General features: G+C 46.2%; 1 protein-coding gene across 1 annotated transcript in view; it reads right to left on the bottom strand.

Annotated features, from left to right (window-relative positions):
• Positions 1 to 4,667: 4,667 nt before the first annotated feature.
• Positions 4,668 to 20,412, bottom strand: part of kcnd1 (potassium voltage-gated channel, Shal-related subfamily, member 1) — a 37,795-nt gene continuing 22,050 nt past the window's right edge. The window contains exons 4-8 of the mRNA XM_041065997.1: positions 13,186 to 13,348; positions 12,107 to 12,190; positions 8,770 to 8,865; positions 7,801 to 8,051; positions 4,668 to 6,197 (exon numbers count right to left, since the gene is read on the bottom strand). Coding sequence (XP_040921931.1) covers positions 5,990 to 6,197; positions 7,801 to 8,051; positions 8,770 to 8,865; positions 12,107 to 12,190; positions 13,186 to 13,348 — 802 coding nt within the window. The 3' untranslated portion in view covers positions 4,668 to 5,989. The remainder of the gene's footprint in view (positions 6,198 to 7,800; positions 8,052 to 8,769; positions 8,866 to 12,106; positions 12,191 to 13,185; positions 13,349 to 20,412) is intronic.

The raw sequence follows: 20,412 nt of genomic DNA on the forward strand, positions 1-20,412 counted from the left end.
ATGCGACCCACAGCAGACTTACAAGAACTGCTTTGAGAACGCGTTGAACTATAATGTACCAAAAATAGCGGTTACGTTTTGACACTGTGAATTTCCAGACTCGCTGAAAGATTCCGTCCATCCAGAGCATCAAGGTAAGGATTAAAAACACAGGCAGAGTCATGTATAACGAGCAGTCAGCGGGCTGACCCTTGCAGGTGCACTGCATGTCCTTGTCAAGAATGACATGGTACGAAAAAATCACTATGACCGCGACGTAGACGCTGCCTGTTCTAAGGAACTGGCCAACAATATGATTCACTGCTTTTCTGAGGCTTTCCATGTCTGCTGGACGATGTGAAGCTTTGAGACCTGCATCCTGTAACATCTGAATATATACATTACAATACACTGTACAAACAGGAAGCCAAGCCTTTACTGTGTCTGCAAAAAAAAGCCTTCCTGTATTTTGTGGTGTCAGATTTTGTGCAATGTGTTGTGTCCTATCTGTGCTTCACCCATCTGTGGACTTCAATGAGGGAAATTCCATTGGTGGTTGCCCTTTCAGCACTTATTGCTGCCTTGTGTGCCACTCTGCCTGCGATTGCGGCGTCACAAGGGATAATCACTCATGCTTTGCATGCATGTGTTCGGTGCTTCAGAGGCACTGGAAAGTTTTTTTTTTTTTTTAAAAAGCCAAATCGAAAGAAGCCCAGATCGCATTAAAAAACAAAGTGTGGTTAGAGTGTGGTTGTTAGCAGGGTGTTGTGGTGCACGTGAGACGAGAAAAAACTCCATTAGAGATCAGGCCTGCAAAATACCACGAAAAAAAAAGATAGATGTACACCAATCAAATGGAGGGAATTAGAAAGGGACATGCCCAGTTACACCCAGACCTGCCCCTGAACCTGGTCAACAGTCTGCCACTGGTCATGTGTAAAGGCCACGTGCTTTACTTTTTTGATATAAGATGGGAAGAGCTTAATTTTTGATATGAGTAGAATTATCCCAAAAATGACCAATGAAAGGAAAAAGGGATGTAGTCAGACATACCAATACAATTTACAATATAAAAAGTGATGCACAGATGGTAAAACTCAGCTTTGGAATTCTGTATTGAAGAATAAAGCTCTACGGATTCAACTTCCCTGGTCTCCAGTGTTTAAGACGTGTCTCTCTGTGTTTTCTTTTAAAAAGAAGAGTTGAACACTTGGAAGTTTTTGGAAGAAAAAGACTCAGAGAATGAAGAGTAAAAGAGTAAAGTGTGGGGACTCAGCCGGACTTGGACTCAGCTTCAACTGGCCCTCAGCTGGGTCTGCAGCCTTTCCAGAAAAATCTACATCAACATTTCCTGTCACCAAGAGCTCTTTTCTCATCAGTGTCATCACACAATCGGTGCACTGATTAATATTAACAATAAAATTGATAAAAGCACCTGCATCGTCAGGTTTGTGCTCCATCTCATGATCAGCTGACTCATCGCCTACATCCAGCCTACACCCGGACAAACAGGAAGTGGCTGGTATGTGTCCAGTCAGTGCTTCAGATAGCACGCGCACGTCGGGCTGTGGACTGGTAAAGTTCTTCCACCACCCTGACCTCAGGTCAGCAGATACACGGCAGTGACGGAGAGACCAGAAGAAGACAAAGCAGCCCGTGCTCTGGTTTCAGTTTCTTTATTAGTGGAATGGAATATACACCTCTGTGCTTTAATGCTGTTTTCTCCTTCATTCATTCACCACTCGTCACTCTCTCTGAGACTGAACGTCCATCAGTTCACCGGACGGAAAAAAAAATGCTGGTTAACATCAATCGCTCCTCAGTTTCTGATCTGTTTATCCCCTTTTCCACCTCAGAATCAGACTGATGTGCTGTTTGTTGCAGTCTCTGCAGCAAAACCGGACTCAGAAGAACCCAGTAAATTACAGCAGAGCCACGATTCCCAGCCACTACAAACCCGTACAAGCAGAATCTCACAAACACAATTTAACCACATTTGGTTCGTCATGATGACGGAAACTGTCGAAGAACCTCAGATAAAACTGCAGTCTGATGTTTGCACGGAAGGAAAAGGGGACAAAGAAATCACTGGCAGGATCATTTAACACAAAACACTTGGAAAAGTTTGAAATTCGAATTAGTGATTAGAGGAAATGTTTAGAAAGTTTCAGTCATAAATCCATTGTTTAAAGTCGGATGTTGCTCCTGGAGTTTTCACCTGCAGCCAAGCTGACTCCACCCACTGATGAAGGATGTGAGAAGTGACTGAAAGCTGTGGAAAAAAAAACAGAGGACGAACTTTGAGTTGGGACGATTTGACCAAACAATCCAGTGTGAATCGTCATGGTACAAATAAACCACTGTATGGTGCTAATTAGTTTCCGGGCTAATAATACTGATCAGTAGTTAAATAATGAAGCTGTGTGGGTGGAGTCCAGCTGAGAGACGCAGCTGCAGAGTGAAAACATGAAGACGACAGAGTTGGAGTTTGAAAAAGAGAAAAGGGTCCGTGAGGTGAACGGACGACAGGTTCAGGCTCCTCCCTCCCTCATCTCTCTTTAAACCGCCAGAGAAAACAGGTAAAATACCTATAACGGTATCCATGCATATGTGTGACTGCTCATCATACAAACACACAAACATTCATACAAACAAACACACACACACACACACACACACACACATACTTTGCATTCTGGCGAGGAACATGCCTGAATGATTTTTATTTTTGAACTCAAATATTCTTTTATATGATGGTTTCATTTCTCCTCTGCAACGTTCACTTCTCAGTGGTGCAAACACTCCATTTGAAAAGTTTGGGGACGATGAGGAAAACAAACGACTGATAGGAGAGAACAAAAAAGTTGTCATGCAAAAGAACGGATGATTTTTTTCCCCTTGTGTTTGTGTTTTTTTTCCTCATTTTTTTCTTTGATATGTTGATAAACTCCTATGAGCAGTAGTGCTACTTCTACTGTACGAGGGTCATGCACGGAGGAACGCCGCTCAGATACCTGACGACTTTCATCTCTATCTTTTTTTTTCTTTTTTGGGGTTGGGGATTTGATTGGACGATGCAGGTGAAAGTTTATGATACAAAGTATGTTACAGTATGTACGTCTCGTCTCGCGTCTGAGTCGCACTCGCCTCTGAATGGTCGGGGAAATGCTTCGCCAAAATACTCACAGCTGAAGTCACACACAGCTGATGGCGAACACTCGCCTCATCGTTTCCAGCACATCTTCGCAGCCCAACATTCATGATTCTGATGCTAAACGTTAGAAACAGCACACGTGTGGACTAAAAGATGCATTTTAAAAGAATAAAGTCTCATCCTGTTTTTCAGCCAGACTCTGTTCCACTAACTTCATCCAGACTCACTGATTTTCTAAGACTTCTTTCATCAGTTTGACTTTTTTTGGACGTTTTCTGTCCATGTTCTCTAATAAATGACAGTAACTTCTAAAAACCTCATCTTAACAAACAGTTTACTGTTCTCATTGTTTAGCTCCAGGTCTCACCAAGTAACAGTAAGTGAACACGGTTTGTTGGGAGACGTATAGAGAGCTGAACCTTCAGACTGCCTCTGACAGGACAGGGAGTTTTCCACAGCACAAACTAAAGCTGGAAAGTTGGAAAAACGTGACGGGATTTCATGGATCTGAAAAACGTTATGATGACTTGCATTCGTGTGCTGGTAGATTTTCATGGGAGCTGTAGTTTTTCACATGTTAACGTTTAATTCATCTTTTAGTTTGTTCCAGCGGCTAACAGCGGCTGCTAACGGCGGCTGCTAACGGCGGCGGCTAACGGAGGCTGCTAACGGCGGCTGCTCACGGCGGCTGCTAACAGTGGATGCTCACACTGATGCACAACACAACAGTTTCTGTTTCCATTCATGTTACTGCTCACGTTCATTTATAATTCAATGTAGTTTATAGAACTATAATAAAGTATTTTAGCCTTTGAATGTTTTTAGCTTTGTGACCAGCAGGATCTACTCTGAACTGAATCTTATAATATGGGAAGTAAAACCCGCGGAATGACTGAGAACAGAGGCTGGTGGAGCAGAGACCAGACAGGAAGGTGGGAGGACTTCAGCTTCAGGGTTCTGGTTAACACAGTTTTCATTTTTCATGCATCAGTGTCACCTTAGTGACCAGCTGTTTTGTTGGACGTATCTTTGTTTTACGAAGCGACAGCCTGATTGCGTGAATGCTAACGTAACAGCTAACATTAAACACGATCTTTCTGCGTATGTTGCGGCTTCATGTTCGGGTGATCTCCGTGATCAGGGACAATCAGACTGATACGGAAACACGGCAGCATCTTTACTGTGCTAAAAACAACCTTTTTTTCCCAGAATGCACGTCATCAGGAAAAACATGATTTCAGTTCCGCAGAGCTTTTGTTGGTGCATTTCCCTTTCCTGTTTAAATCTATTGCAGAATACTTTTGTTCTCTCTCACTGAAAAGGTCACATAACAAATGAAGTTCTTAGTTGCTTTACATTTTTTCCCTGCAATAATTGCTGTAGTTTTTAAACACACACATTATTATTGTTATTATTATTCTTATTATTATTATGTTCATTTGTTGATGCTATTTTCCTGCTTGTTGTAATGTTGCATATTTTGAAAAGTAAAAGGCTTTCGTTCCCAGTCTGGACGTCAGTGTCACACTGAGAAACACTTCTGAGCTACAGTCAGACCACATCAGTTCACATCAGACTAGATCAATCCAGTCCAGAATCCCTCATTCAGACCACCTCTCTCCACAGTCCCATTTAGAAAACCAGGTAAATCCAGTTCTTCTCAGACCAGTTTGGTTTGGCCCAGTTCAGCTCCTTTAAGCTGCAGTTAGCTCAGTGTAGCTGTGTGAACAGTATTCAGGCTCAGCACAGATCAGTTAAACCCAGTTCAGTTTCAGCAGTGTCAGGATCATCAGTCCAACATCTTCATGTCCTTTCACTTCACAGAACTGATGCTGATAAAAGTTTGACCTGAAATGACCTGAAGCGTCTCCAGCTGCTGATTTAGAACCAGAGATCAGTCCTACACACTTCGGAGCTCCATTTGACTCCAGAGTCATCCTTCATCCATCCATCCATCGGACATCTTGACCGACTGTTGGGGCTTAAACCTACAACATTACACTCGACTGAGCATTTTCCCTGTAATCAGGCTTCTAAGCTCCAGACCGGAGCCGCAGGAAATGAAACCATCCAGGTTTGAATTAAGCCAAACTACCAATCAGCGCGTCCTTCTTTCATTGGCCTGAGATGCATCATGTTCCAGCAACAACCAACATCTAAAGTAATCAAAAAAACTGTAGCCATGGCCGCGAGGGTTTTTTGGTTGTGTTCGATCCGTCTCTGTTCCGTCTTTCTCCAATCACACGAGTTCGACGCCAAACCAGCTGAGTCTACATGATCGTCCAATGGTCGGCAGTCCCTCAGTTCAATGACACGTCAACAGTCCATGTCAGGTTTGAACCCCTCCTGTATGTTCGGTGGGGACACCACATGGACCCAGTGAACCAAGTCCATCAGTTGGCTTTGAGGTGCTGAGTGTCAGTCTTTCTGTTTTTCAATTGTCAGTCAAGAATGAACCCTTCAAAGGGTTTGTGCAATGAGGTCCAAAAGTCAAAACTGTGCAGAGGTCAAGTGCTTGTCGGGGCCTGAAACGCACAAGGGGCCAATTCTTAAGAAAAAGGAAAAGTCCGTGGGAGAAGTCCCTGTCTCTGAATTTACCTTGGGTTCTCAGCTCTCATCAGATGCTGTTCTGTGTTCATTCCACCTAAATCACAAAATGGTGCGAGGATGTGAAAGCACCCGGCGGTGCTCAAAGTATCCATCTGAGCAGTCTTTGTCCCCGAAATGTCAGCTAGCAGCGCCCCTGGTTCAGGATCAGAGGTTCAAAGGGATCTTTAAAGTTCAGACTTCACAGGGAGGGTGACTGGGGGGGCTGCAGAGAGGGAGACGGGGGGAGGTTGCGGGTGAGGTTGGAGGTTATAAGGATGAGATTTTGACAGTTTCGTGGGTGTAGGTGGTGGCGCGGGTGTTGCGCAGGATGCCGGGGATGGGGGCGGGTGACGGGGGGAGGCTCTCGTCAGGCGTGTTGGCGGGGGGCGTGGGGATGCTGATGATGGCCGCGGTGAAATCCTGCTCCTCGCAGTTCAGCTTCAGGTCGTCCGCCTGGGCGTTGAGACTGGAACGACTGAGAGGACGGAGACAAATAGACACACACAGAAAAACACACAGTGGATAAGCAGAGAGTGAATCGCTGAAGGCTGTGTGTGCTGTCTGTGCTGTCAGTGCTTTGTGTGCTGTCAGTGCTGTCTGTGCTGTCAGTGCTTTGTGTGCTGTGTGTGCTGTGTGTGCTATCAGTGCTGTCAGTGCTGTGTCTGCTGTCAGTGCTGTCAGTGCTGTGTGTGCTGTCAGTGCTGTCAGTGCTGTGTGTGCTGTCTGTGCTGTCAGTGCTTTGTGTGCTGTCTGTGCTATCAGTGCTGTCAGTGCTGTGTCTGCTGTCAGTGCTGTCAGTGCTGTGTGTGCTGTCAGTGCTGTCTGTGCTGTCAGTGCTGTGTGTGCTGTCAGTGCTGTGTGTGCTGTCAGTGCTGTCTGTGCTGTCAGTGCTGTCAGTGCTGTGTGTGCTGTCAGTGCTGTCTGTGCTGTCAGTGCTGTCAGTGCTGTGTGTGCTGTCTGTGCTGTCAGTGCTTTGTGTGCTGTCTGTGCTATCAGTGCTGTCAGTGCTGTCAGTGCTGTCTGTGCTGTCAGTGCTGTCAGTGCTGTGTCTGCTGTCAGTGCTGTCAGTGCTGTCTGTGCTGTCAGTGCTGTCAGTGCTTTGTGTGCTGTGTGTGCTGTCAGTGCTGTGTGTGCTGTGTGTGCTGTCTGTGCTGTCAGTGCTTTGTGTGCTGTCAGTGCTGTCTGTGCTGTCAGTGCTGTCAGTGCTTTGTGTGCTGTGTGTGCTGTCTGTGCTGTCAGTGCTGTCTGTGCTGTCTGTGCTGTCAGTGCTGTGTGTGCTGTCTGTGCTGTCAGTGCTTTGTGTGCTGTCAGTGCTGTCTGTGCTGTCAGTGCTGTCTGTGCTGTCAGTGCTTTGTGTGCTGTGTGTGCTGTCTGTGCTGTCAGTGCTGTCAGTGCTGTGTGTGCTGTGTGTGCTGTCAGTGCTGTGTGTGCTGTCTGTGCTGTCAGTGCTTTGTGTGCTGTGTGTGCTGTCTGTGCTGTCAGTGCTGTGTGTGCTGTCTGTGCTGTCAGTGCTGTGTCTGCTGTGTGTGCTGTCAGTGCTGTCAGTGCTGTGTGTGCTGTGTGTGCTGTCTGTGCTGTCAGTGCTGTCAGTGCTGTGTGTGCTGTCTGTGCTGTCAGTGCTGTCAGTGCTGTGTGTGCTGTCAGTGCTGTGTGTGCTGTCTGTGCTGTCAGTGCTTTGTGTGCTGTGTGTGCTGTCTGTGCTGTCAGTGCTGTCAGTGCTGTCAGTGCTGTCTGTGCTGTCAGTGCTGTGTCTGCTGTGTGTGCTGTCTGTGCTGTCAGTGCTGTGTGTGCTGTCAGTGCTGTGTGTGCTGTCAGTGCTGTCAGTGCTGTGTGTGCTGTCAGTGCTGTGTGTGCTGTCAGTGCTGTGTCTGCTGTGTGTGCTGTCAGTGCTGTCAGTGCTGTGTGTGCTGTCAGTGCTGTGTGTGCTGTGTGTGCTGTCAGTGCTGTGTGTGCTGTCAGTGCTGTGTGTGCTGTGTGTGCTGTCAGTGCTGTGTGTGCTGTCAGTGCTGTGTGTACTGTTGAGAAACAGAAATATTGTTGTGTATTGCTTATCTGTCGTGGTGGAAGTGTGGCTTTACGTTTGTGGTGGTATGGACGTGGTTTTGATGTGCAGGGTGTCCAGCTCCTGGACGCTCCCTCGGCTGACGGACACTGTGGAGTTGGCCAGTCGCATGGCGGCTCTCCTCCTGGCCCGGCGGGGGCAGCAGCCGGTGGAGTTGTTCTGCGCCCCCTGCTGGCTGGACAGGGAGGTGCTACGACTCGTCCTGAAGCCGACGGACTCCGTCATACACAGCTCGCTGTAGGTCATCTCGTCCGTGAACTCGTGGTTCTGTGAGGAGACGGGGGGGTTGGACATGCAGAGGATGGATGTTCAGTTATCGAACTTTGCTCTCTGCCTCAGTTACTGCTGCTACAGCAGAATTCGCTCGTTGTGGTGGATTCACTGTCAGAGTTCACCGTACGTTACAGTACATTTGAATAAAGAATAAAACCAGCATCTGAACTTTTTACCCTTTTAGCTGAGCCTCACTCTTTCCCATCATCACAGGATTAATCACGTTCACCTCCATTTTCAAACAAGTCTGTTTGCAAACATCTAAACAAAACTGACATGAAATCAGCAGCTACAGATGATACAGAGGTCAGAGGTCAGAGGTCAGTGACACACAGCACAGCTCCAGTTTATAAAGCTCCCATTAAATCTCCTGCAGCTTTAATCTGACAGATCAATATTCAAGAAATGAATCAGCCACCTGTGAATTCCCTCCCTCACTCAAACCAATGATCTGGTAACGAATAATGATTAATGATTAATGACTTACATATTGATATAAACAAATATCTATTCCCTAAACATGCAAAGGAAAGAAACATCAAAGGTATTTTTAAACCTGTGTTTGTCCATTAGAATCTAAAAATGTGTCTGTATGTGTGTGTGTGTGTGTGTGTGTGTGTGTGTGTGTGTGTGTGTGTGTGTGTGCGTGTGTGTGTGTGCGCGTGTGTGTGCAGGCTAAACTGTGCTGCTGCTGATGTGTTTGAATCCTCACCGTTGTTTTCTCCAGACAGTGCAGCAGGTGGTGGTGTTGATGCTCGAACGCTGATCTGTTCTTCACACACAGAGCTGTGCTGTCACTGTCACGGTCCTAACACACACACAGACACACACACACACACACACACACACACACAAGCACACACACAGACACACACACAGACACACACACGCACACACACGCACGCACGCAAAACAGAAACACAAGCATTAGTTATACACTTGAATAAAAATTTTATTATTTCAGTAAAAGGAGTTTTCACTTTCAGTGAAATTATTTATTTATGTGTGTGTGTGTGTGTGTGTGTGTGTGTGTGTGCGTGTGCGTGTGAGGCCCGACACCACGATCGACAAAGAACATAAAAAAAAATCAGACTTTGAAGCTTTAAAATCTCCAAAGGGAATAAACAAATTAAGCTGGAGGGAAATTTGCATAATGTGATTCATAATTCATCCACACACAACGAAGGCGTCCACCGAGTGACGCTCACAGTTCAGTGCGATCCATCACTCAGTGAAACAAAACATCGTGTCTCTGGACACAGAGAAGGTTCCTGATGAAGTGGAAATTCTTATTTGTCTCAGGAACGTCCACTGTCCTCGTCCACGTTCAGAAGTTTCACTGCAGCTTCTTCGTCAAAGAGTTTTCAAATTAAAAGCTTTGACACGGAGCATACAACGGGCTCAGAGAACGTGATGCTTTGTCATAAATGAGAGACAGGTGACCGATCAATGGATTAGCTGATTGATTGATTGACTGAGTTGCTTTTTCTGTCAGTGAGACACAGACGTGAGCACCAACTGTTCACAGTGAAGGTTTCATCTGCTCACGATTAAAACTTTTTCTTTCCATGAATTTTTTCAAAGAGCTTAACTGAAAAGCAGATGACATCTAATAATATTAAAGTCTCTCTTCTCTCAGTTTAATCTGATCCCCTCCATCTCTGTTTCTTCGCCACCAAACTAATCTCCCTTCTTTTCCCTCCACCCTGCTTCCTCTCTCTCTCTCCCTCTCTCTTTCTATTTATTCCTCCTCTCCATCTTTCCCTCTGGTGTGATGTTTCAGAACAAAGAGGCTCTCAGTATAAAAACGCTGGTTTTCTGTCTCTTTCTCAGATTACACAAACACACTGATCTTCTCTTCCTCTCCTCATTCTGTACTGTTGCTCCGTTTATTCATCCTATTATTTTACACCTCCTCCTTTCTGTTCTCCTGCTGCAGCCTCTCCATTTCCCTCCACTCTTCATCTTCATCCTCCTCCTCTTCCACTTTGTCCTCATTATGCACTCTATAAATCCAACAGTCATCCCTCTTTCTTGCTCAGTGCTGAAGAGAGATTAAAACTGTGTGTGTGTGTGTGTGTGTGTGTGTGTTCTTCTACCTGAAGCTTAAACCCATTTCACCGATAAAACATTTAAACTCGGTGGATGTTTCATCCCCTGAAAAAAAAAATCCAACAGAAAGACACTGAGACTTTCACCTGCACATTAACATCAGTTTCTTTTCAGAGCGTCCTGACACTGTGTCCACAGTGAGTGGGGACAGTGTGTCTACTGAAGACGCCCCTGAGGGTGGTGGATTTCCTGCTCACTTCAGAACCAGGGCTGTACTGAAGAATTCAAAAGGAATTTAAAAAAAATGAAAATCCGAACGTTGAAGACCTGGAAACTGTGTCCAGTGTCTCCTCTGGGACTCTGGACACTGGACACTGGACACGGTGCGATACGATTGATCAGTGATGGATCCGTGACGGATCTGTGACGGATCCGTGATTGATCAGTGACGGATCAGTGACGGATCAGTGATTGATCAGTGACGGATCAGTGACGGATCAGTGACGGATCAGTGACGGGTCAGTGACGGATCAGTGACGGATCAGTGATTGATCAGCGACGGATCAGTGACGGATCAGTGACGGATCAGTGATTGATCAGTGATTGATCAGTGACGGATCAGTGATTGATCAGTGACGGATCAGTGATTGATCAGCGACGGATCAGTGACGGATCAGTGATTGATCAGCGACGGATCAGTGACGGATCAGTGACGGATCAGTGATTGATCAGTGATGGATCCGTGACGGATCCGTGACCAGTGACGGATCAGTGATTGATCAGTGACGGATCAGTGACGGATCAGTGATTGATCAGTGACGGATCAGTGACGGATCAGTGACGGATCAGTGACGGATCAGTGATTGATCAGTGACGGATCAGTGACGGATCAGTGATTGATCAGTGACGGATCAGTGACGGATCAGTGATTGATCAGTGACGGATCAGTGACGGATCAGTGACGGATCAGCGACGGATCAGCGACGGATCAGTGATTGATCAGCGACGGATCAGTGACGGATCAGTGACGGATCAGTGATTGATCAGTGATTGATCAGTGATTGATCAGTGACGGATCAGTGATGGATCAGTGATGGATCAGTGATTGATCAGTGATTGATCAGTGACGGATCAGTGACGGATCAGTGACGGATCAGTGATTGATCAGTGATTGATCAGTGACGGATCAGTGATTGATCAGTGATGGATCAGTGATTGATCAGTGACGGATCAGTGACGGATCAGTGACGGGTCAGTGACGGATCAGCGACGGATCAGCGACGGATCAGTGACGGATCAGTGACGGATCAGTGATTGATCAGTGATTGATCAGTGACTGATCAGTGATTGATCAGTGACGGATCAGCGACGGATCAGCGACGGGTCAGTGACGGATCAGTGATTGATCAGCAACGGATCAGTGACGGATCAGTGATTGATCAGCGACGGATCAGTGACGGATCAGTGACGGATCAGTGATTGATCAGTGATTGATCAGTGACGGATCAGTGATTGATCAGTGATGGATCAGTGATTGATCAGTGATTGATCAGTGACGGATCAGTGATTGATCAGTGATGGATCAGTGATTGATCAGTGACGGATCAGTGATGGATCAGTGATGGATCAGTGATTGATCAGTGACGGATCAGTGATGGATCAGTGATGGACTGAGACTGGGCAGATAAAGTCCTGTTCAGCTGTGATGAGGTAGATCCCAGAGGTGCAGACGGCTGATGGAGGGAGACGCCACAGCACCGACATCCAGACGCCGTGCTGCTGGGTCAGGTTTAGGTCAGGTGACCTTTTCTTTACACTTGCTGCGACCTGGTCACAGGCCCCACCTCCACCTGATCTCTCCATCACTCTCTGAGTTAAGTGGACTGCAGTCCACCCTTCCTGCCTGATAGTGAGAAACTATTGACTGTTTCTGTGTGTGTGTGTGTGTGTGTGTGTGTGTGTGTGTGTGTGTGTGTGTGTGTGTGTGTGTGTCTCACCCCTATCGCTCTGTCTTCTTTGTACTGGAGGAAGGCGTTGGCTGTTCCTTTCTTTGCCATACGGATCCGAGCCAAGCGCACTTTCTGCCGGACAGAAATACACAAGAAAACAGCACTGTCAGCACATCAAACACACACACACACAGACACACACAGACACACAGAGACACACACACACACGCACACACACACATCCTGGCTGTGTATGGGAGCATTAACGTGAAAGTGAAGCCCGTCAGATTCATCCGTTCACTCTCTTCAGACTCGACGCCTCTCAGATGAACTGCCAGCTCAGGCTCAGATGCTGTAACACTCTGCATCTTTAAAGGTGCATTCCGTAATATTTTACTGCTCGACAGGAGAAAATCAGCAGCAGGTTGTTCAGACTCAGCTTCCTGAGCGACTGGGAGCCGTCGCCGCCATCAGGTGCTAACAGAAACCTAACTGCAGACGCTCGCACCTGATGGAACTGTTCCAAAAACTTTTGCTGATAATTTCATGCACAGTCGTGTTCACCTCAGTAAAAATACCAAAAATAAAAACATAAAGATCAAGAACAGAGTATTTAATATGAGACTGTTTTTACCACAGGGGAAATTACATTACTGTGGCAGCAGAATATATTATTAGGCACGGTAAATAATATGAGATATAACCTCACAGCTAGAACAGAAAAAGAAAAACTAAAATCCACGTCAGGCTGATATGAACTGTTGGCCTTATTAAATACAGACGGCAGCACGTTTGTAGTGTTGTGTATTTGTGGCTCTTTGTTTCAGTTAAAGTTCTTTCTCCTGCAGAAGACAGAAAACAAACTGATCATCCTTCATTAAAGATCAGATGAGAATTACAGGGTGTTTATTGAACTTGAAGGATGGAGCTGCACATCATAACATGTGACACTGACAGACTCACATGACCTGATTCACCGGCTGATTTACTGACGTGCTGACAGACGTGTTTGTCAGGTTATTTTCTACCTTTGTACCGTGATATTTCCTGGTTCCACGGTAACATGGCTGCAGCTGCATGTCACTGACTGCACCTTGTGGTCATGTGGTGTCATAAAGCTGTCAGACCTGCTGCGCTCTCATCTTGTCCGCTCTCTGGTTCTGGTGGTAGATTCGGCTGAAGTTGGAGACGATGACGGGGACCGGCAGGGCGATCACCAGCACGCCGCTGAGAGAGCAGATGGAGCCGAAGATCTTCCCTGCGATGGTGTTGGGAACCATGTCGCCGTACCTGCACAAAGAAAACACGTCACGCGGGTCGTCCACATCACAAACAGCTGGCACGTGTTCAGGACCACAGCTGATCCAGCAAGTTCTGCACAACTCGACCTCTCACTTCACCCCACGATTAGCTGCATGCTAACAGAGTCCGGCTCGACCAGAGTGCATGTTGGGAGTTGGAGTTGATTCTTTCTGAAAGTTGTTATGGACAGTGAAGCAGAGAGTTTCCCGACCACCAGTCCAGTCTCTGCTCAGCACGTCTTCCATCACTGCAGCTTATCTGCATGTAAGGCTGCACGCACACACACACACACACACACACACACACACACACACAGACACAGACCTCATGCGGCCTTCACCTTTCATTGTAAGGAGCCATAAATCACAGGAAGAGGAAGAGGAGGAGATTAGACTTTGGGCAGGAGGCCAGGAAGGTTTGTGTGACTCAGACACACTGAGGAGAAAAGACTTTACAGCTGCACTGATCCACGTTTTACTGTAAAGCCACTCAACAGCGACGTCACGATGATGAAATGTGTTTTAAATTTCAGCACAGTTTTTCTCTCCTGGACTGTCCCACGGCCGAGACAGCGCTCGTCTCAGCGGCAGACAGCGTCCCTGAGCTCGGCTTCATTTCCTGACAGGAAAGCCTGAGACTGCTGTGATTAAGGATTCCTGATCGGATGAGGGTCACACCTGGCACACAGCACTTCCTGTCTCTGATGGTCCCATATAGGGAGAACATGAGTACAGGGGGCGCTATCACTGCAGAGTGCAGAAATTAAAAATAACAAGCCAATAAAAACAATGCATGAACACGGGAACGCTCTGATGTGAACATACAGAACATCCACACCGGAGGGCAGTCGGACCGTGGTCCTCCGTCATGGAGGCAGCTGGCTGAGAGCCACTCATTACATCAGTTAGTTCTTTTATTTTGAAAGGGATGCTAACTGTATGAATTGTTTTTAGGTGATTACACAACTTCCTGTCCTTTTCTCAAATGAACCTGTCTCACTGTGGAATTAAACTCTTTATATTCAAATATGCAAATCACCTCAGAGCATCAGATATCCAGGTAATGAACTGCGGCTGTGGATTATGTCTCAGTCCTTCAGAAAATAAGGCCATGACCCCGTCTGCCGTGTTAATGCTCCTATCTGTGAGGTAATTTACTTTTTTTTAAAACTAAAAGCTAATTTCAAAGCAGTGCAGCGTCGCCTTCATACACGTGTTTTATACTGAGTCTCCTCTGTCATTCGAAGCCTGGTGTGAAAAGCTGATTGTCCAGTTTTTATCTTCTGAAAGTGAAAATTCTCATTTCAAAGTTAAATGCATTCACAAACATGAGGCAGTGCATTTAAATGTATTCATTAAAGTGGTAGGGATTATTCTGCACTGAGGGATTTGCTTTCCACATGTGATCCCTGTCCTCTGAGTACAGATTCAGATTCTCAGAAACTGCAGCACAGCACTAACCGACTGCTCACTCACAACCGTTAACTAACTGGAAACACTCTGCACGTGGCCGTAAATATGTGAAGGAGCAGTCAAACCATTTGGAAAATCACTGTCCTGTGAGATGCTGCTGTAACATGTGATGATAATTACATTACACCGACTGTGATTCATGATCTCTGTGCAGCAAGGTTGATCTCTGCGAGCTGATGCTCAACAATACGACGGTGATGGACAGATGTATGATCAAAACCACCAATCAGGCGCTGTGAAATTCAGCTGTCGCCTGAGATTTAGCTGGAACGGACTGTAACGGCTCACAGTGTCTCTCTGACAGTAATTAGCTGAACGTCGATGTGTGGGAACCTGCAGGAACTCAGATCCAGTCTGCGTGTGATGACAGTGCTCAGGTCAGTTTTACTGGACCTCAGCAGGGAGCGGTATTGGCAGCTGGGAGCAGATCAATGGAGCTAACAGAGAGGGCAGAGAGGAACAGAAGTCGTCTATAACTGTTGGCAAAAAGCGCTCAGAAGAATCGACGGAGACGTCAGACTGAGGCCAAATAGCCAGGATGAATCTGCGCTGGATCACTAACTGAATCCACCCTGAAAATCAACTGGACCTAAATCTGGATCCTGACACGCGTTCCCTCACATTTTGTGTCTAAACTCTTTGCACAGCTGAGCCTCCGAACTTTTACTGCACATTTAGTGTTGAGTTCACAGATCAACGTGACAGACTTTACATTTTCATCATTATCAATGACATCTTCACAGTTTGTGTTTGGTTGTTGGTCTGTGGGGCGTCTGACGGTTCAGGGGAAAAACACAAAAATCGGACGAAGGACGAAATGATGAACTTCCTACATCGTGGAGCTGTAGAAGAAGACGGAGGCAGCCACAGAGCCGCTGACAGCCATGTGAGAACTGCTCACAGTGTGAATGAATGAAGCTGTGGTGGGCAGTGAGCCCACTGCAGCTGCTGCCAGCTGCTGAACTCAGCACAGCTGGAACATCAGCCTCATTAGCCTGCAGGTGATGGACATGGTGCTTCATGGGTTGTAAAGTTCCACTGTGACTTTAGGAGAAAGAGGAAACAGCCCACATGGTGCTGCTGCCTTCATCAGGTAACATCACCTGATGACAATCATCATCATCAGCCGGTGGGGAAAGTACCACAGCTGCCTCAGGTCATTTTTCACTGAGGAAACAAACAGGTCGAAACAGTTCCTGATGTTTCAGAGTCCAGCTTAGCTAACAGCTAACAGCTAACAGCAGCTCAGAGGCTCACACAGTTGGTTTAGATCCACTTGTTTATTTACTGACTCATCCACACATGCGGTAGGTAAACCTCACCTTTGACGGGATCTGATAAAACCAGTCACCTTCCAAGGTTCATGTGGACAGTGTGAGTATTGTACTGAGACAGACTGAGAAAAAATCCATGAACCTTCGACTCAGCTCGTCTTTTTTGAATGTGTTGAATGTGTTATGTTTAATGATGATGTGAATTTATAGGAATGAACACACACAAAAACAGAAACAGCTGCAAAACACTGTGTGATCAAATATTACAACGTGTATCCATTTATAAACCTGGACCTCCATTAACCCTGGACACACACACACACACACACACACACACACACACACACACACACACACGCAGCCATAAAGCCTCCTGCAGTTTGTGTGTTTTTATTATCAGAGAGCAGCAGTAAATCTGAGAGCAGCCTTCAGTCTACAGACGAGCATTACACGCAATGCACCTTTAATGGACCATAAATTAGCTTTGATGCTGCTTCTGCTGCTGCTTTGTGTGTGTGTGCGTGTGTGTGTGTGTGTGTGTGTGTCAAAGTCTGACTGAAGTAAATCCACTCACATCTGTAAAAACTTGTATCATGCACCAAATGTGGATCAATCCGCCGTTGAAAATAGTCCCAAACATGATCTATTTCCTCCAGTTAGTTAAAAACTACAGCGAAATTACTGAGCCTTTCCTCAATAATGAAGCTAGTTCGTTATATTCTCCCTGTGCAGCTGTGTCAGGCTGCGTACAAATAAAGGCAGAAGAAGAAAAGAAGGTCAAGAGTTCAACCAGCCTCTCTACCCAGAATCCCCTGCAGGCATTCACACACGAAGCATGATGCATGATGCATGTTCAACAACCCCCACCACACACACACACACGGACTGTATACAGTATATACAGTATGTATATACGCATTCATACATACATAATACCCTCCTACACACACGTATGTGTTTGGACATAGAGTTACATTGAAGCCAGGTTTATATTTAACTCATTCACATATAAATCTGACTTTATTGATTTATTTTATTCACTGACCTGAAGACACACACACACACACACACACACACAGATAAAGCAGTGTGATGTGCAGCACATAGATATGTTGTGGTTTATGAATCCATATCCATAGTGATGTGATATGTTGTGATTCAAAGCTGACTGAATACGATTCAGCTGCAGTTTAACTCTGATTCAGATTCACAAGCATCAGAAAACTCACACACTTCTGAGACGGTCCCTAACTTCAGCTCCTTGTTTCCCTGTTCGAACAAACTGCAGGTGAAAGAAAGAACACCTGAGATACATCAGTCAACTTTACACTGCACTGCCCAACACGTCTGCCAACACGTGAAGATCATAGGTGACTGATCGTTCAGACCTTTTTGTGGATGGATGAGTGTTAAACTTTAAAGTGATCTACATCTCTGTGTGGGTTTTCTTCCATTTCTTTGTGTTTTTGTGAAATAAATTATGCATTAAACATTAAAGTAAACATCATCATTGTGATGTGGTCTTCCTGTCTGGTGACATTCTGTACTTTCTGTTTACATATGTTATACACAGTCCCTGCTGTTCTGTTTTTCATGGTTTATATCAAGGACAGTTGCTTATGATATTTTAGGGATATTTTTGGGGACTGTGGTTTTGGTCTATCTGTCAGCTGATCCACTGCTTTGACTAAGACAACTACTGGATTGATTGCAATGAAATGTTTAACAGATATTCGTGTTCCCCAGAGGAAGAATCCCACTGACTCTGGGGATCCTCTGGTATTTCCTGTAGTGACACCAGCAGGTGCACATTTGTGGTTTAGAGTGAAATATCTCATCAGTCATTGGATGGATTACGATTAAACCAGGTTCCGACGTTCGTGTTCCCCTCAGGATGAACTGTAATAACTGTAATTTGTGTAAATAGTTGTGGTTATTGTGTTAGTGTTGTCGCTGCCTCTGACTCACCACAGGGAGCCAGTAAACGCTGGCATGCTAACACACTAAGCTAACAGCGAACACATTAAACATTAAACCTGCTAAACGTTAGCATGTGAGCACGTTAACATGCTGATATTAGCATTTAGCCTCACAGAGCTGCTAGCCCGGCTGCAGACCGTGCTTCCTTCTTCCTCAGTGACACTCTGACGTCTGCAGAGGTCAGTGGAACCAAGCTTTTCAGCTCCGTGACTGTCTAAATGTTGGAGGTTGTGACTGAAGAGAGGTGATTAAACCAGCTGAGACTGTGTGTGTCTGTGTGTGTGTGTGTGTGTGTGTGTGTGTGTGTGTGTGTGTGTGTGTGTGTGTGTGTGTGTGTGTGCATGTGCGTGTGCGTGTGTGTGAGCCTGAAGCTGCTAATGGTAAATAATGGATGGCAGCATTAGAGGGCTTATAGATGGTTAGTAGAGAGAGATGGAGGGAGGGGAAAGTTTATATTCTTTCTCTCCCTCTCTTCTCTCTCCATACATTTCCTTTACTTCATCCCTCTCTCATGCCCTTTCTGTTCTCTCCTATCTCTCTTACCATCTCCCGTTTCTCCCCCTCTCCTCCCTCTTTCTCTGGGGTCATTATCTGCAGCTGCTGGAGCCAAGTCTCCGTCCTGCAGCAGGAGAGGAGAGAGGAGGACAACACATCGAGTGGAGGCTTGACACGAAGCCAGAGGAGAGAGATGAAGGAAGAGGAGGAGGGAGGAGGAGGGAGGAGGAGGAGGGAGGAAGAAGGGAGGGAGGAGGTTGAGTGGGGACAGAGAGAGGAAAGAGGAGAAGGAGAGAAGAAGAGAGGTCAGGAGGGACAAGGTGTAAGAGTGGAGAGGAGGAAAGGAGGAGGAGGTGTGTTAAAGCTCATATGTGTGACTGTGTTCAGAGCCACGGGACGTGTCCAGTCTGGATTTCAGACCAGCTGAGGACAAGAACCACCCGACACATACACACCCAGACATCATCAGTGACTATACATCATAACTTTTCTTTTTGTTATGCTACAGTGAGTAGTATCATCAGTCCTGCCACCGACTGAACACCTGGACATTTGCTTGTTTGTCCTTCATTTAAAGCCGAGTCTCTGTCACCCTCTCATCCTGAGTCTGTCTGATTTTATACCTTTGGGTCAGAAATGGAAACGACACAGCTCATGTACGGGGACGCTGCTCTTTGTCTCAGACCAGCCCCGCAAGTGGACCCACTTGGACAAAGATGGTGGGGGTGTCCTTAATGTTTCCCCCCCAAAGCTTTGTCAAACTCCAACAAGTACAAAAAATGGCAGGTGTCTCATCTCAGTAGGAGACAGACTGATCCAAACACACCCCCCCCATCCCAACACGTGGAGTCAACCATCGTAATAAATGAAGGTTTTACAAAAGGGGAAAGTCTCAGGAGCCTCGGGTCAGCCCGGTTATTCTGAGCCGCTCTCTCAGTTTGTTCAATATTTCATGGTCAGGATTATGTCATCCTGCACCGAGCTACGATATCAGAGAGAGACAGAGACGAGCGGAGAGGAAAACACTGGCAAAGGAAAATAAAGACGAGAGACAGAGCGATGGACACAACGAGGCAGAGACACAACTCTGTACACACTCTGTCTCAGAGCAGAAAAACACAACACACACACACAGACGGAGAGACGCTCATCGGCTGCTTTCAGATAGGAATCCATTAGTGCTGAGTCAGCCAATCGAACGCACGGACCGATCCTTATCTCCCACCTGTAATAGGGGAGCAAGCCAATCACAATCTAATAGAAGGACAGACAGCCAATGGTAATTAGTTTAGAGAGGAGAGCAGGAAGGACAATTAAAGTGCAGGTGATCCCTCGGATCAGAGAAGAAGAGAAGCTGCAGAGCTGAACTTTATTTATTCTGCTGAGCTCAAGATCACAACATCACCATCACACAGACACACACTCACACAACCACAGATGTCAGTGACCCGTCTAAAGGTGCAGCTCCCACCTGTTGGTGCTACCTGTCACATGCAGGTGAGTTTGTATTTTATCTTGTCAGCTTTTCACAGAGCCTCAACCTGACCCTTAAATCTGACACCTGACACAGATCAGGTGTCTGAGGAACCCAGAGGAAGAACCAGCTGTGCATCTTCATGGAGCTCTTTAGCCTCTTTTAGCTCCTTATTTTGGTTTTGTGGCACATGTAGTGTCAGTTTCCAGCAGCTGTTTTCTGATAAAGCCGCTGTTCTTTACCTGCTCAGCAGCAGACAGACTCTGTCAGAGAGCAGCTGGTGAACGTGGTGCAGCATTTAGCAGCTGAAGAACCAGAGCTTTCTCTCATGAGCTTCAACTTTCCTGCATGAAGACC

Source organism: Toxotes jaculatrix, chromosome 2, assembly GCF_017976425.1.
Source record: "Toxotes jaculatrix isolate fToxJac2 chromosome 2, fToxJac2.pri, whole genome shotgun sequence".
Classification (NCBI taxonomy): domain Eukaryota; kingdom Metazoa; phylum Chordata; class Actinopteri; family Toxotidae; genus Toxotes; species Toxotes jaculatrix.